The 17,414-nt window shown below is 42.9% G+C and overlaps 2 protein-coding genes across 2 annotated transcripts; both read right to left on the bottom strand.

Annotated features, from left to right (window-relative positions):
- Positions 1-2,091: 2,091 nt before the first annotated feature.
- Positions 2,092-4,629, bottom strand: LOC121977913 (alcohol dehydrogenase-like 4). Its single transcript, XM_042530320.1, has 10 exons — positions 4,476-4,629; positions 4,266-4,402; positions 4,099-4,148; positions 3,670-4,013; positions 3,458-3,540; positions 3,255-3,330; positions 3,017-3,078; positions 2,765-2,860; positions 2,498-2,665; positions 2,092-2,378 (listed from the first exon to the last, which is right to left on the bottom strand). Exons 1-10 carry the CDS (start codon positions 4,537-4,539, stop codon positions 2,262-2,264), a joined length of 1,197 nt encoding a protein of 398 aa, XP_042386254.1. The 5' UTR covers positions 4,540-4,629; the 3' UTR covers positions 2,092-2,261.
- Positions 4,630-4,972: 343 nt separating this feature from the next.
- LOC122041928 (alcohol dehydrogenase-like 4) lies at positions 4,973-14,604 on the bottom strand. Its single transcript, XM_042601822.1, has 8 exons — positions 14,110-14,604; positions 6,382-6,428; positions 5,963-6,306; positions 5,737-5,819; positions 5,552-5,627; positions 5,365-5,433; positions 5,173-5,261; positions 4,973-5,098 (listed from the first exon to the last, which is right to left on the bottom strand). The coding sequence occupies exons 1-8, from the start codon at positions 14,602-14,604 to the stop codon at positions 4,973-4,975; spliced, it is 1,329 nt and encodes a 442-aa protein (XP_042457756.1).
- Positions 14,605-17,414: the final 2,810 nt, after the last annotated feature.

Raw genomic sequence — 17,414 nt, forward strand, 5'->3', positions numbered from 1 at the left:
AATTCTATGGGAAAAAAAAATTTTAACTCTAGGAGTTAGATCGAAGAGGTTAGATTTTCATATCATGCGTTATGTGTTGATATGGTTGATATTTATGAGTACTTATTTAAATAATATTATAATCAATTTTTAATAAATATAAAATATTTTATCCATATTAAGATAAAATATCGGTAAATTAGAGAAAAATCCCCAATGGTAATCATAACTTTGCATGCAATTCCCATGCCTAAAAAATTTTGTTTCCACTCCCTGCATGCAAAGTATTACTTGTTTCAACTCCCTCATGCAAATATTGATACCTAAATTGCCCCTCAGATTTTTTAGGTACAAAAGTCCAAAATTGAGTACAAAAAGTCTGAAAATGAGTATAATTCTTCTTAAAGTCAGTACTTTATATTAAAAATCGAGTATATTTTCTATCAAAATTGTCTCTCTTATTTTTTAGGTATAAAAAGTCTAAAAATAAGTATAATTTTTGTTAAATTCAGCACTTTACACTATAATCCAGTACTCTATACTAGGATCGAGTATATTTTCTATTGAAATTAACCCATATTTTTTAGGTACAAAAAGTCAAAAATTAAGTACAAAAAATTCGAAAATGAGTATAATTCTTCTTAAAATCAGTACTTTATATTAAAAATCAAGTTTATTTTCTATTAAATTCAGCACATTAAACTAAAATGAGTATATTTTGAGGTGAAAAAAAGAATCGTACTCAATTTAATAGAAAATATACTAGATTCTAATTTAATATACTGAATTTAAGAGGATTTATACTGATTTTTGGATTTTTTGTACCTAAAAATATCATGGGCAATTAGGTAAATATGTTTGACTGGGGAGTGAAAAGGAAGTTTTTCATGAATGAAAACTACATATAAAGTTAAGTTTACCAATGGGGAATACATACAAATTTACCCATAAAATATCCCTTATAATTTGTGTATGTGTATTTATCTTCTAAAATTTCCCATTGATGTATTAGAAAATTCTAGATATTGAGTGGGACCCAATTGCTTCTCCGCCTCGGATAGTGTCTGCGAATTCAAAACCGTCCGCACCCGCCGAAAGCTATCGGATTTTTTTTTATTACTTATTTTTATGAGTTGAAAACTATTTTTCGACGGCTCTGATACACTTTGGCGTGAGATGCACGCGTAAGCCTCGGAACCGAAGCAGACTTCAATCGGGTACATATTTTTCGGTCACGGGTCGATTTTGAGGCTATAAAACAGACAGCGGAGGTAGAGAGGACGTCATCCCAGAGAAGAGAAGACTTCCACCGTCTCGTTGTCGTCGCTGTGGTAATGAAGAAGGCTGGTGCGTTCGCCGCGTCCATCGCGGCCGCGTCTGCCGCCGCTCTTGCCGCCGCAACGTCCGACCATCGCGACGCCTGCTCCATCCCTCCATCCAAAGAGGTACGCCCTTTTCGTCTCGAATCGGGAAGAACGAGATGATCCGTTTTGACGGTTTAATTGATGATATGGATTTTGTCGATTAGGGTTCTGGATCGTCGAGGATGAGAGATGCCGCGGGAGCGGGGTCCGGAAAGGGTGCTGATAACAAATTCGCTCCGAGATTCGACGGGCTCAGGTTCATCGAGACCCTGGTGACGGCGCATCGATGATTTCCTCCCGTTTAGGGCGATGGCTTCGGCCGCCTTCCCTGCGTTTATTTCCTTTCTTTTTCATTGTTAGCGTGGGATTGCTACCAGTTTTGTTTCGAAGGAATGGTGATCCTTTTTCCGTGATTTATTTTTCTTCTGGAGTTTGATCCAAATGCTCATCGGCTTTAGGTGGCTAATTATGTTTTATTTATGCTCCGTGACCGACTCCAAATTCTTGAGAACCGATTGATCTTTTTGGAGAGAGAAGAATCTTTCGGAATGTTTATCGCGAACAAGGGGAATTCATTACAGATTTCATCATCAATCATGTAGCTGTTACACATTTGATATCAAAAGACCAATTCAAATTTTTATTTTTTTAAAAAAAATTATTTTACCTCTCAAGGATTAACAATTTTTATCTATTTGAGAGAATACAAGAACAATGAGATACGTATGTAATTTGTTCGCTTTATTACTTTTTGCTCTCAAGTAAATGAAGGTTGATTTCTGGCAGCGTTTTAACATATGCGACAGCGTTTTCTCAAGAACTGAACACCTTATTCAAGTCGAAGACATCGACAAGTTTAGGAGAGGAAGGCAAAAGAAAAGACATTATTCATTTGCCATAAATAATTTCACGAGACGATCACAAGTGCAGCATGCACCTCAGAGCCTTCCCCTGTTCCAGCAGTTCGAATGCCTTGTTGATGTCCTCAAATGGCAGCTCATGGCTGATGAACCCGTCCAGATTAATCTTATCTTCCTGCACCACCCAAAAGATGTGAAATCTAAATCAATCAAATCTTTAAAAAAAAAATCGACAAAATATCATAAAAATAGACCGAATCATTTTGTTGACCGGCACTACAGAAAAAATCTGACCCCATTCCCATGCATGCATTTCTCCGCAAACGAAGGCAGCTGCGACTTGCCCTTGAAATCTCCGAAGACACTGGCGACCAACCTCCGGCCGTCGAAGAGCTCCATGGGGTGAAAAGGGAGCATTCTCGGGGTGGGATGGATTCCCAGCATCACAGTCAAACCCCATCCCTGCCGATTCCCATCGACAACGAGACCACTTTCATGAATTTTTTTATTAAAAAAAAAAACTCATCCCTTGTGAAATTTTCGAAGAGAATGCCTACGTACGTCATGGGTCGATAGGAAAGCCTCGCGCAGGGCGTCAAGGTTTCCGGCGCACTCAAAGCTGTAGTCTACGCCTCCTCCAGTCAACTCCCTTATCACCTGCTTTCTCAGTCCATTAATTTGATTTTGTGTATCATATATTAGCACGCGTCTAAAGTTTTCTTTGAAATAGTTGACAGATTAACTCTACAATTCTACAAACAAGTAATTGCTTAGATTAGCCAAAAGAAAGTTTCACTGTTTGTATGTAATTACCTCGTGTACCGACTTGTCGTGATCTTTGGGGTTGACGAAGTCCGTGATGCCCATTTGATTTCCTGAATGGCCATAACAAATGGGTATATGTTCTCTCCTCGATCATTAATTTATTGTAAGATAACATTTAATCAGATGTTCACGGCAGCTAATTAATTAAAACAGTCATGGATCACATTAGATTATATAACTAAATAAATCCTGAGAGAAAATTTAAAAAAAGGATTTAAAAACTGACCTAAAACAAACTTATCTGGGTTGATGTCGACGCCAATAATTTGGGAAGCTTTCCTGTACCTTGCTCCTTCAGCAACCTGCACTTGTTCTTCCGATTAGAAAGACTTTAAAGCAGATTTAAGGTTTCTGAACTGTGCAGCAACATTTTGAAAATTTTGAAATGAAAAGGAAAGTGCGCAAATAATGATTTGCGCAATTTCTCACCGCAAGGCCGACGGCACCGAGTCCAAACACGGCGACGGTGGAGCCGCTGGTGACCTGAGCGGTGTTCCATACTGCACCAACTCCTATGCATTTGTGAGAAAAATAAGAAATTCGGCGAGCACTAGAAAAATTTCTACGGAGATTCGATCAAGAAGAAGAATTTTTTTTTGCAAGTTTCTCCAGCCTAAGATCTTAAACATTGGATCCAGTACCGGTGGAGATGCCGCAGCTGAGCAGGCACATGCGCTCGAGCGGCGCAGCCGGCGGGATCTTGGCGACGCAGGCGGCGTCGAGCACGGTGAACTCAACGAAGGTCGATGTGTTGAGGAAGTGGTACACGGGGCGGCGGACGCCGGAGGCGCCGTCCACAGCGGAGAAGCGCGTGCCGCCGTCGGCCACCATGACGCTCTTGAAGGGGTCCACCCGGTAGCGCGCGCAGAGGTTGGTGTTGGGGTTGCGGCAGTGCGCGCAGTCTCCGCACTCGCCGTTGAAGATTGGCACGACGTGGTCGCCGGAGCGCAGGTCCTCCACCCCTTCGCCCACGCTCTCCACCACACTGTTCGACGAAACGCCCAACTCAAATCAAAGCCAAACACTTCCCTCTTCCAAATCGTCGTCATAAACGATGTTAAATTCCTCACCCCGCTGCTTCGTGCCCAAGGATTCGAGGGTACACTCTTTGCAACTCATTCTGGAAGATCCAAACAAACAAAAAAAAAAAACAGAAACTGAAATCGTTAAAAAAACAGAGGAAGATTAAAGATGAATGTGAAAGAATAAAAAAAAAAAAAAAAAAAAAGAAGGTTACCTCGCCCTTCCATGCGCTGAGATCGGTGTGGCAGATGGAAGTAAAGAGAATTTTGATGCGAACCTCGAGCTTCTGCGGAGGCTCGACTTGAACCTTCTGGATCACGAAAGGTTCTCCAGGAGCCCACACAACAGCGGCTACAGATCAAAAGATAGACGGGTACAAGAAGGGCTTTGGCATGGAAAAAACATGAGCCTTACTCTTGCTTACCTTTGCACGTGATGATTTTTCTGTCGGCGGCAGCGGCGGAGAAGCCATTAGATTCAGAAGCCATTTATTCGGGGGAGGAAAGCCGACGACTATGTTCGTCAAACACTTGGTTTTTCATATGTATATAAAGAATTTGGAGGAATCTTAAATCGGCAACACATTAGTGCCTGTTCGTAATTTTCGCGAACAATAAATTAGTCTGCCAATTCTGAGCCGACTGTCGAATCTAATTGGCCCACTGCTACTGAAATTCAAAGGTTGCCACTTTTACCACAGGAAAAAGGGGAAAACAAATAACTATCCAAAATTTATTTTAGCCAGATTCATCAGAGAGGAGAAATCCAAATTATGTAACTCAAATAGAGATATCATTAAAAAAACTTAAGATTCACTCACTCCACGCCCGCATTTCTCTGCAAACGAAGGTAGCTGCGACTTGCCCTTAAAAAAAAAAACATAGTAGATTCGTTATCTTAGCGACCTCCTTAATATTGATCTTATGAATATGAAGGGAGGTTCATGTAAGTACACAGGCCATAGGCGCATGACGGATAAATCTCATATCGTAAATTCCTGAAAATCGACCCTGGATGGATACCTAACATCACACTCAAACCCCATCCCTGCACATACCACCAACAACAACAACAAAATTACTCATCAAATATTGTTCTTAAACTCATACACACACGCATACGTCATGGGTTGATAGGAAAGCCTCACGCAGGACGTCAAGGTTTCCAGAGCACTCAAAGCTGAAGTCAACTGCCTTATCACCTGCTTGCACTCAAATTCAAGCACAAAAAAGCCAAATGGCTTGACCAAAATCTCCGTTTGTGGAGAAATAGATGAGTGTCTAGTTATTTTTGTTTTGAGAAGTATATATAATTGATTACCTCATGCGTCGGCTTCTCGTGATCTTTGGGGTTGACAAAATCTGTGATGCCCATTGGCTTTCCTGAAGAAAGCAACTCTCGCTAATTTAGTTTTACTGTCTTAAATTCCATAAAAAAAAAATTGGAAAATAAATGTAAAATCGTATATCCGATTAAATAAAATTTAAAAGAAAAACTGACCTAAAGCAAACTTGTCTGGGTTGATGTCAATGCCTATAATTTTGGAAGCTTTTCTATACCTGGCCCCTTCAGCAACCTGCGCTCGTTTTCCCATTAGAGAGGTTTAAAAGCAGATTAAAAATTCGGAATTATAAAGCAGTATTTTGAAAATTGCTGTGCAAACAGCGAGTTTGCCGATTTCTCACCACCAGGCCCACAGCACCGAGTCCAAACACAGCGACGGTGGATCCTCGGGTAACGTTTGCAGTGTTCCATGCCGCTCCAACACCTGTGTTTATGGGGAAAAATCGAAAAATTGACCGACAACACAAAAGTCAACTCGATCGATCTACCAAAACGAGACTCAATCTGCTCCTGAGAAAAAATGCACGTTTCCCAGGAACAGATCCAGCGATCTGCATATCGAGGTACCGGTGGAAATGCCGCATCCGAGCAGGCACATGTGCCCGAGCGGCGCGGCCGGCGAGATCTTGGCGGCGCAGTGGACGTCGAGCCCGGTGAACTCGGCGAAGGTGGACGCGTTGAAGAAGTGGTGCACGGGGCGGCGGAGGCCGGTGGCGGCGTCCACGGCGGAGAACCTTGTGCGGCCGTCGCTCAACATGACGGTCTTGGAGGCGTCCACCGGGTAGTGCACGCAGAAGTTAGTATCGGGGTTGCTGCAGTAGGCGCAGTCGCCGCACTCGCCCTTGAAAAGGGGCACGACGTGGTCGCCGGCGCGCAGGTCCTCCACACCTTCGCCCACGCTCTCCACCACCCTGTTCGACGGCCAACTTAAATCAACAACAAACCATTTTTTCCTCTTTCAAACACAACGATGCTAAGTTCCTCACCCTGCCGCTTCGTGCCCATAGATCCGAGGATACTCTTGCAACCCGTACTGCGAGATCGAAACAAAGCGGAATGAGATCAATCAAAAACAGAGGAATATATATATATATATATAGAGAGAGAGATTTTAGCCTGCGGTACAATTCTTGCGGTTTTGCTGCGGTACTTATCACGTCAACGAGAAAACACAAAAAAAAATCAACGCTTCTCTCCTCTTTCTCTCCTCTGATCGGCCTGGACCGATCATGCTCCCACCTGATCGGTCTGGGCCTCTCCTGATCGGTCTGGGGGACCGATTAGGCTCCAACCTGATCGGTCCCCCAGACCGATTAGGAGAGGCCCAGACCGATCAGGTTGGAGCATGATCGGTCCAGGCCTAGATTTCTTCGCAGACGTGACAAGTACCGCAGTAAAACCGCAAGAATTACACCGCAGGCTAAAATTTCTATATATATATAGAGAGAGAGAGAGAGAGAGAAATTTTAGCCTGCGGTGCGATTCTTGCGATTTTGCTGCGGTACTTGCTACGTCAGCGAGAAAACATAAAAAAAAATCAACGCTTCTCTCCTCTTTCTCTCCTCTGATCGGCCTGGACCGATCAGGCTCCCACCTAATCGGTCTGGGCCTCTCCTGATCGGTCTGGGGGACCGATCAGGAGAGGCCCAGACCGATCAGATTGGAGCCTGATCGGTCCAGGCCTAAATTTCTTCGCAGACGTGGCAAGTACCGCAGTAAAACCGCAAGAATCGCACCGCAGGCTAAAATTTCTATATATATATATATATATATATATATATATATATATATATACAGAGTTGTTCCCCTGCGGAACAACTCGTGCGGAATGGTGCGGACCTGCCCCCGTGGCAGGTCCGTGTCAACGTTAGTTTTTTCCGCGTCAGTTTTTATCCCTGCAGCCCTAATTTCTAGCCCACGCACCCGCCGACCCCTTCCTCCTTCCCCCTCCTTCGTCCTCCCCTTCCTCCTTCCCCCTCCTTCGTCCTCCCCTTCCTCCTTCCCCCTCCTTCGTCGCGACGCAGCCGCCGACCCCTTCCTCCTTCCTCCTCCTACGTCGCGACAGCCGCCGACCCCTTCCTCCTTCATCGCGACAGCCGCCGATCCCTTCCTCCTTCCTCCTCCTTCGGAAACATACAGGCACCTTCCTCCTTCATCGTGCCAAAGCTAGGGTTTCCTATCTATTGTTACTTGATCGACAAGCTGAAGCTAGGGTTTTTCCGCACCACACCGCACTTCCCTTCATTTGTTCTCCTCGACGGTACACTCTATTGCTTGGTTTTATTTTTGCTTTTCAAAAATAGCTTTGTGTGTATAATTGCTTTTTTACACAAAGCGTGCAATTCATTTCTTTGAAGTTGAACTATGCTACTGAGCAATGATAGTGGTGCTGCAAGATGCATCCAAGATTATCATAATCAAGATGACTTGTGAACCATTAATATTAGTAAGACATTTACAGTATTGTGATAAGACACTTAATTGAAATTAGTTGTATCATATTAAACATTAAAATGATATATAATTATTGTGTTGTATTTTTGTGCTGTAAGGAGTGACTATAAATGACTATCACATGAACTAAAGATGATTATTTCATTTTCAAATAAGTCCTCTTTAACATTCGACAAAAAGTATGTTGTCTTAAAAATGTTTCACTTTTTTGTGAATTGAAGGAAATTTTAGGCCAGATGTGATGTATGAATTGCTTACTTCAATCATGGTGATTTTGTTGGGAATTTATGGCTCATGAAAAACTACTTAATGATGCTACTGTTTAAAAGCTACCACACCTGCTACTTTTTTGATGACCGTAACATTTATTTTTTAGTTGGATAACATCCGTTGGATAACATCCGTTGGATAACATCAGTTGCCTGATTATTATATAGCATCTATTCATTATCATTTCTTAATCTTCCTGATTGCATTCTTGAAAATGACACTGGTTCATTAATTTTGTCTCACTATAAACACTAATATTTACTTATTACAAAATATGATGTCATAAAATTTAGGTATTTTAATGTAAATTGTGGCTACTTTTAATGCAAATTGGTCGAATTTATCATAAAATTGTGTGATTTCCCATTACTTCAAATTGCTATTGTTTAGCTTAATTTGGTCAAATTTTACTTTTTAGGTTGTGCTTGAATGGCATCATCAAGTAATAGCAGCATCAACCATACCAAATATGAAACTGTGCGATGCAGGGACTGTGGACAAAGAGCATTGGTGCTAGTCTCTAGATCGATCAAGAACCCAGGAAGACTATATTATGGATGTAAGCATCATGGATGGTTAAAGTGGGTGAGGTCTGATACTGGACTAAATGAAGACACTAATGATGTACATTCTAGGATGTTGTCAAGAGCGGAGTCAAGGGTGGGGAGTGAACACATTGCTTATCCTGGACATAATATGGGAAATTGGAATGTACCACTTATGGTCTGGCTATTAGTGATAGTGAACTTAATTCTTTTGGCTATATACTTGTTTTGTTTGTTGGTTGGCCTAGTTAAGTAGTACTAGTATTGTAATGTGATAAAGAAATGTAATTATGGATGATGTTGACATTTGATTTTTTTTTTTATTTATGAATGATGTTGACATTTATTTACCAAAATTTATGTTGTAAACATATCTCTTGAACTTGCATGATAAACTTGCATGATTAACAAAACTCGCTTCTGACTGGTGTACCCGCAAGCCGTCTTCCAATGGATGAAATTATCATGATTTAATGATACAGGGGAGGGCAAAAACGGCATCATCACCACATTCTGCATCTCTGCTCAACTATATCAGAAGTCCGTCAATGGCTTCTGTTACACCATTGGCTAGTGCATAAGCCTCATTGCCTCTTCCATCTTAGTTTTGGATTGTTTACTAGGCTAAATCTATTCTTTTCTCCTTGGTGAGAACTAGGTCATGTCTATTCTCTAATAACCAATATCTATTGATCATGTACCGTGTAAACTGAAATTAGGATTTTGGTTACTGCCAGCTTGGTGTGTGGATTTTCTTCAATGTTCGGAATTTTTTAGGTAAAAACTTCCTATTCCTTCTGTTCTTTTCTTTTTTTTTCATAAGGATGTATATGTAACTTTGTGAGTGATCACACAGAAACTCTCTGTGGGTTATCTGATCGGTCTGGGGACCGATCAGTAACCACACAGAACATTCTGTGGGTTATCTGATCGGTCTACAGACCGATCAGAAAGAAGCGATCAGATCAGAAAGACGCGACTCAAAGGGGGATCGGTCTGTGGACCGATCCACCCATAGGCTGATCGGTCCACAGACCGATCAGACTCTTCCCAGACCGATCATCCTGATCGGTCCAGAGAGCCGTGGATCGGTCAACAGACCGATCCCCCTATCGCTTTGAGTCGCGTCTTTCTGATCGCTTATTTTTGATCGGTCTGTAGACCGATCAGATAACCCCCGATCCACCCATAGGCTGATCGGTCCACAGACCGATCAGACTCTTCCCAGACCGATCATCCTGAGAAGTATGGGAAGTATCGGTCAGAGGAGCATCGGTCAGAAAAAAAAACAACCATTTCACAAATGATACTCATTTCAGTTATATGGGAAGTAAATGATTCTCATACAACAAATGCAAGGTTCCAGAGGGAAGTAAAGACAAGGTTCCAGAGGGAAGAAAAAACAATTGCTGAAGCTCAACACTTCAGGGAAGGAAATGAACACCATGGAAGAGCAATGCTCCTGTGCTCAAACCATTTTAGAGTTCCCCAGCTTGCTTTGTTTTTTTTTTCTGCTTGCGAAGTATCAGCACTCTTGATTTTTCCTCTCCAATTTTATAGCTTCATAGGATATCATAATTTCTTTAAATTTTGCTTCGGCCACCACTGCAATAAGAAGAATGATATGCTTCCCATCATCAAATATATTGTAACCAACAAATTCTAGACACGATATAGATAAGGTAAATTGTGCGGAAAGCAGACTGTAATGCATAGACAAGTTCTAACCTGAGACAAGCAAGCACTCCAAGACGCTTAGACCCATGGTTAGAAATTTCATTGTATTCTTTTAGGAGTAATAATTATATTATCCACATAAATAAAAAAATAACACTCAGCATACTAAGAGATAAAGTGGTTTGAAGCACTTCAAATAACCTAGCTAGTAATGGATACTGGTACCTCATGATACCTAGCTAGTAATGGATACTGGTACCTGACAATCAAGCAAAAAAAAAAAACTAAATTTACACAACTTATTCACTAGAGAAGTGCCACTATAGTTAACTCTAGATTTATCATAAGAAAGGGCTAGCAGACCTCAAGTATCATAAAAATAGCAATAATTTACTAATCTAACAGCTATCAACAAACAAAATAACATACAACAAGACACTGATGATAGTGTACCATCTGAACAAACAAAATAACTCAATTGCATCTACTAAATCCAAATAAAATACATACTATCAATTAATGCATTATGAAACAGTATGATTTAGAAGTATACATTCTATACTAGACTCTTTAGAAGTATGCATTCAATACAAAAAAAATGCAGTACAGGAAATAGATGAATACATACTAGCCATAGATATTTACGACATCCTAGCGCATGTTACTAGAACCTGTAACAATAAAGATAATTTATTAATCTCATTTTCTCAATAAACAATAAACCACTATAATTTAATAAATTAAAATTTTCATAGTACCCGCGATAGATCCCAAATCAAGTTCATATGTGTCGTCAAGACTGATATGATTATTATCTTCAATCGATCTGATAAGTGACACATTGTCATATAATAAATATAATAAAATAAATTTATTTGTAAGAAACATATAATAAAAATGAAAAAATGAATCGACACAAACCCTTGTTGCAAATTGGGACAGTTACGTTTGTCATGTGATACTCCTTGTTGTCCGCATCCACGACAAAGCCTAGAATTTGATGTAGATTTCTCCTTTGATGATTTTAATCTCTTCCCACATCCCTTTGTTCTTACTGTAGAAGGATCAATAATACCAAGACCCTCATCAATGGATTTTTTTCTTTGACTTCTTTCACTGCATGTTGTACTAATGGACATCTCTTGAATTTTATTGTAGATACAATCGAATTGTTCATCCAAGAAGGTTGTCCTTTCATTACTCAAAGATGCATCATCAACTAACACGGAAGCTTTATAGGATAACCTCGAATGCCTCGACATCAAATACCTTTCTGAATCTGGATCATCAATGACATTTTGCTCCCCTAAAGCATATATTGCTCCAACTTTTGCAAGTCGTGTCCATCGTTTGAGTATATATGTATCAGGCAAATGAAACACTTGGTTGATACGAAAAAAAGCTAACATATGTCTGCATGGAATGCCCTCAAACTCAAATTTTGTGCAGCTACACGATATGTAATCTCTTTGTTTGTCATGCGTAAGCACTCTTAATTTTGAGGAAGAAGAACTTTGAAATTTCATCACGTGGTAAACCGCTGAGGCAACTCCTGTAAATGACTGTTGCACATAATAACTATGACTCTCGGTCATTTCACTTTGAAACTCCAGCCATTTTTTTTTTGTGTACAGCTTAACCATTTGAGTTTCCATTGGCCAGGTTGTATTAACCCTGGGTTGCTCATTCATATCAATATGGTCCGCAACTAACTCATTGTGTCTTTGATGCCTCAATGCTCTATTAAAACGTGTGATAAAATCCATTAATGAGTTTTTATTTGAGACATATTTCTTGAAAAATGCATGTGAGCCTTCAGATCTTTGGCTACTTGACATTCCTGCAGAAAATACATGACTAAAATATGTTGGCACCCATCTGTGTCTCAATTCATACATCAAGGATAACCAATCATTTTTCTCTAAGTAAGCATCTTTGATAGTCTCTTCCCATGACTTCTCAAAATCATCAGGTGTTGTAGAATTTACAATGACGTTCTTTATGCTGTGATAGTGGTTTCGAAAAGTCAAAGGGTCTAATTTATCTGGGAATTTATTCAATATATGCCACAAACAATATCGATGCACCATTTGAGGGAAAACTTGTGCAATTGCTTTTGTCATAGCAGGATCTTGATCAGTGATGATAATATTTGGTGAACCTTTAGGCATGACTTCTGAGAACTTTGTAAGCAACCAAATAAAAAACTCAGTTTTCTCATCACTAAGAAACCCACAACCAAAAAGAATTGTCTGATGATGATGATTAACCCCTACAAAGGGTGCCAAAATCAAGTCATATTTGTTGGTGTTATATGTCGTATCAAATACAACTACATCACCAAATACACTGTATGCCCTCCTTGATACATGATCATCCCAAAAACACCTACTAAATCTGTAATCTGAATCTGTCTCATAATCAAAGAAAAAAGCTGAATTTTTATCTTGCTCAGATGTAAAAAACTCTATCAGTGATTCAGCATCAATACCCTTTTGTTCATCTCTTAGATTTTTCTCCAAATTTCTAATATCTCTTTCTGTGCAACTGACTCCCTCAGGCCCTCCATACTCTATCTCCAATATTCGCATTTGTTGACAAGTTGGCACATTGGCCTCTGAAAACTGTTTTGTCAATGTTTTCTTTGCTGCTGAAATATTACGATGTGAGCGTAGCAAATGCACCTTTGATGGAGTCGAGAGTGGATGATTATGGGCTTCTATGAAGTTACTGACAACCCAAATAGGTCCGGCCTGTTTCTTGAGAAATGCAATATTCGACTTACAACCCGTTCTAACTGCGCCACGTGCTCTTTCCCTTGATACATGATCAACTTTTGGTTGTTTATTCGACCGCATTAGATCTGTATGATCCTCTTTAAAGCAAACAAATTGTTTCCATGTCACTTCATTTGTTATCTTATTTTTCTTGCTTGTGTTTATCCTTGAACTAAATCCAGCTTCTCGTGCATATTGATTATAGAATGAATATGCCTCCTCTAGTGATGAGAATTCCATTCCAATTTTTGGCTTTCTATCATCTACAACTTGGGGAATGAATTCTTGATCATCAACTGTATTTTCTTCCATTTCTGAAGCTCCTCGCATTACATTTGACAATATATAAGTAGATAAATAAATAAGAAATATAAGTTATTTTTTATAAAGTCAAATTTGCAAACAATTTAATAGAGAAAACGCCATATAACAAATCACAGATTATAAGTTATTTGACTTGATGATACAGTGTCAAATAAAAAAAATTAAGTGATGTCGTATAACCAATCACAGATTCATCTACACTGATATTCTTAATTGATGTAACATTGATCATGCACTTATTATAAAATCAAAACTGCAAGTTTAATTCAATTAAATTCTCTTACTTGCGAGGGATGGGAACCCTACAGTCTAAATAACTGCAAAACTTTGAAACAGGTCTGTGCATTGCTGAAACTATATGAACCTCATTCATTAATAATGATCTGCTCTAAACATAATGACACTCCTTTTTCCTTCCTAAAATTTAAACCATTTTTTCACAAACTATTTATGGTTTTTATAGCATAGCTAAGAATCCAACGCATTGGTTTTTGACTAGCAACCAATACTTCTAATATGTCATCTGTGGAAATATGTAATCAATTTATGGAGCTAAAATGTTCAAAACTTATAAGCTAAAAAAAAGATAACCTGTTGAGGGACAATCTGAAATCTTCGAAAATAGTTCAAAAACTCTTCCTTTCTCAACTCTTCCTTTCAAGATAACCTGATGGCACCGGTTGCGAGCGGAGTTCTGCTCGTGGCGAAAGCGAGAAGATGGAAGCGGAGGGCGCAGGTGCGACAGCGACGAAGGAGGAAGGGGACGAAACCCTAGCTTTGGGCGCGACGAGGTTTCCGCGTCTGTGGAGTTTCCCCGCGGCGGGTGCTGTCGCGATGAAGGAGGAGGGAGGAGGAAGGGGAGTAAGGGGTCGGCGGGTGCTGTCGCAACGAAGGAGGAGGAAGGGATCGGCGGCTGTCGCGATGAAGGAGGAAGGGGTCGGCGGCTGTCGCGATGAAGGAGGAAGGGGTCGGCGGCTGTCGCGACGTAGGAGGGGGAAGGGAGGAAGGAGGAAGGGGTCGGCGGCTGCGTCGCGACGAAGGAGGGGGAAGGAGGAAGGGGTCGGCGGGTGCGTGGGCTAGAAATTAGGGCTGTAGGGATAAAAACTGACGCGGAAAAAACTAACGTTGACACGGACCTGCCACGGGGGCAGGTCCGCACCATTCCGCACGAGTTGTTCCGCAGGGGAACAACTCTGTATATATATATATATATATATATATATATATATGATCCGTGGTCAAGGCAGGGGACCCCATTACAAAAGGTCAACGCCACGTGGAGATCAAAGGGCCGGGGGGTCCACCGTAGAAGGGTGAGCCGACCGGACTTGGGAGAAAGAGACAGACCGATCGGTCGACCGATGAGCATCCAACAGTAAAAGGTGCCTTGACAAGGGTCGGGGTTCTGACACTTGGGAGAAAGAGACAGACCGATCGGCCGACCGATGAGCATCCAACAGTAAAAGGTGCCCTGACAGGGGTCGGGGTTCCGACACTTGGGAGAAAGAGACAGACCGATCGGCCGACCGATGAGCATCCAACAGTAAAAGGTGCCCTGACAGGGGTTGGGGTTCCGACGCTCAGTTGAAACAATATCTAAGAGCCGAGCGGAAGGCCTAAGAGAAGGTGACATACTGCTAACAGTCCTTACGTAGCACCCGCCCGGAAGTCTCCCTCAGCATATCAATGCAAGTGACAGGCGGGACGGGATGGGCGTGCCGCCCGGCCGGCGCAGGGGAGGAGGGCCGTCCGGACGACGCTTTTCGTCTGGCCGGCTGGATGGACGTCCCGACCGGTGATGGGTAAAGAAGGACAGGAACTTCTTCTGACAGCCGTCAAGTCCTATGGCTTGGCCATACTCCAAGTCTGATAACGAGGTATTCTGTTGTTCCATCGAAGACGTGACTGGACTGTAGCAGTATGGCGTCAGGTAAGCTTTCTGACAGACACAAACCGAGGTATGAGCTGCTGACATGTACGCGCCTTGGTGGGCGTGTAGGAGCTCTTTCACCGCTCTATATAAAGAGCCGCATAATTCGCCGGAGGTACGCAGGAAACACCTTTGGAGCTACTTTTTCCACCACTTGCTTACCTGACTTGAGCGTCGGAGGGTCGCCGCCGGGAACCCCTTCCCGGCCCGACTTCTGTGCAGGTTCGTCGGAGCTTCGTGCCACCAGTCGAAGATCCACGTCAGCAGTCGGATAGTGCCCCGTGCCCAGCGTCCGTTGATTCAGTATTCGGACAGGATCAATTTGGCGCCGTCTGTGGGAACGCTCCTGCATCCGATCGTAAGCAATGGATGAAGCTGGATGACCACACATGGTGATGCTCTACGTGGAGAAACCCGACGCTCTGATAGAGGCAAGAGTAGCTAGGCTCGTGGAGCAACAGGAGCAGAAGGCTCAAGTAAAAGGATAACGCATCATGCTGCCTCCACCTCTGGGGGGGGGGGGCCGAGCGGCCATGGAGGACCGACCGGGAAGTTTCGCCATCCTCCTGGCCTTGATAAATTTTGACGAGTACATTGTATCCACCTCACTCCACGGGTATTCGGGAGTTGAGAAATTGAGTTAGATCTTATGCTGATCGGCATGTTAGTTTTTCGGATATAGTTTCTTTCGGGCATAGAATTCATCGTAACTTTCCGAAAGAAGGTCCGGCCGGGCGTATATCATCGGAGCCAAAGGCTCGACGAAGAAGGCCACGAGCCGATCGGCCGGAGGTATAATAACCGAGCCATGCGCTCGACGACGAAGGCCCCAAGCCTTCGGCCGGAGGAATAATAACCGAGCCATGCGCTCGACGAAGAAGGCCCCGAGCCGCTCGGCCGGAGGTATAATGTTCGAGCCAAACGCTTGATGAGGAAGACCCCGCGCCGTTCGGCCAGGAGTACGTTATCTGAGCTGGGTGAAAGGTGCGCTAAATGTAAATTTATATACATGTCGGTCGCCTATGTCCTTGTAATACAGGAAACAAAATTAATTCAAAGGATGGTCAATGGATTGGCCGAGCGGCCGTATCGAAGTTAGCCTTAAAAAAGGCCGTCGAGCTCCGACGTTAAATATCGAGAGACGAGCCGGCGTCTATAAACGTCGGAGCGGAAGACAGTCGAGCTCCGACGTTAAATATCGAGAGACGAGCCGGCGTCTATAAACGTCCGAGCGGAAGACCATCGAGCTCCGACGTTAAATATCGAGAGACGAGCCAGCGTTTATAAATGTCCGAGCGGAAGACCGTCGAGCTCCGACGTTAAATATCGAGAGACGAGCCGGCGTCTATAAACGTCCGAACGGAAGACCGTCGAGCTCCGACGTTAAATATCGAGAGACGAGCCGGCAACCGTCCGGCGGAAGACCGTCGAGCTCCGACTTAAATATCGCGAGACGAGCCGGCGTCATAAATGTCCGAGCGGAAGACCGCCGAGCTCGACGTTAAATATCGAGAGAGGCGTCAATAAACGCCCGAGCGGAAGACCGTCGAGCTCGGCGTTAAATATCGAGAGACGAGCCGCCTCTAAAGCGTCCGAGCGAAGACCGTCGAGCTCCGGCGTTAAATATCGAGAGACGAGCCGGCGTCTATAAACCCTCCGGAAGACCGCCGAGCCCGACGTTAAATATCGAGAGGCGAGCGGCGTTTATAAACGTCCGGCGGAAGACCGCCGAGCTCCGGCGTTAAATATCGAGAGGAGCCGGCGTCTATAAACGCTCGAGCGGAAGACCGCCGAGCTCCGGCGTTAAATATCGAGACGAGCCGGCGTCTATAAACGCGTCCGAGCGGAAGACCGCCGAGCCCGACGTTAAATATCGAGAGCGAACCGACGTCTATAAACGCGTCCGAGTGGAAGACCGCCGAGTTCGGCGTTAAATATCGAGACGAGCGGCGTCTATAAACGTCCGGCGGAAGACCGCCGAGCTCCGGCGTTAAATATCGAGAGCGGCGTCTATAAACGTCCGGCGGAAGACCGTCGAGCTC

The sequence above is a fragment of the Zingiber officinale genome, chromosome 1B (assembly GCF_018446385.1).
Source record: "Zingiber officinale cultivar Zhangliang chromosome 1B, Zo_v1.1, whole genome shotgun sequence".
Lineage (NCBI taxonomy): Eukaryota > Viridiplantae > Streptophyta > Magnoliopsida > Zingiberales > Zingiberaceae > Zingiber > Zingiber officinale.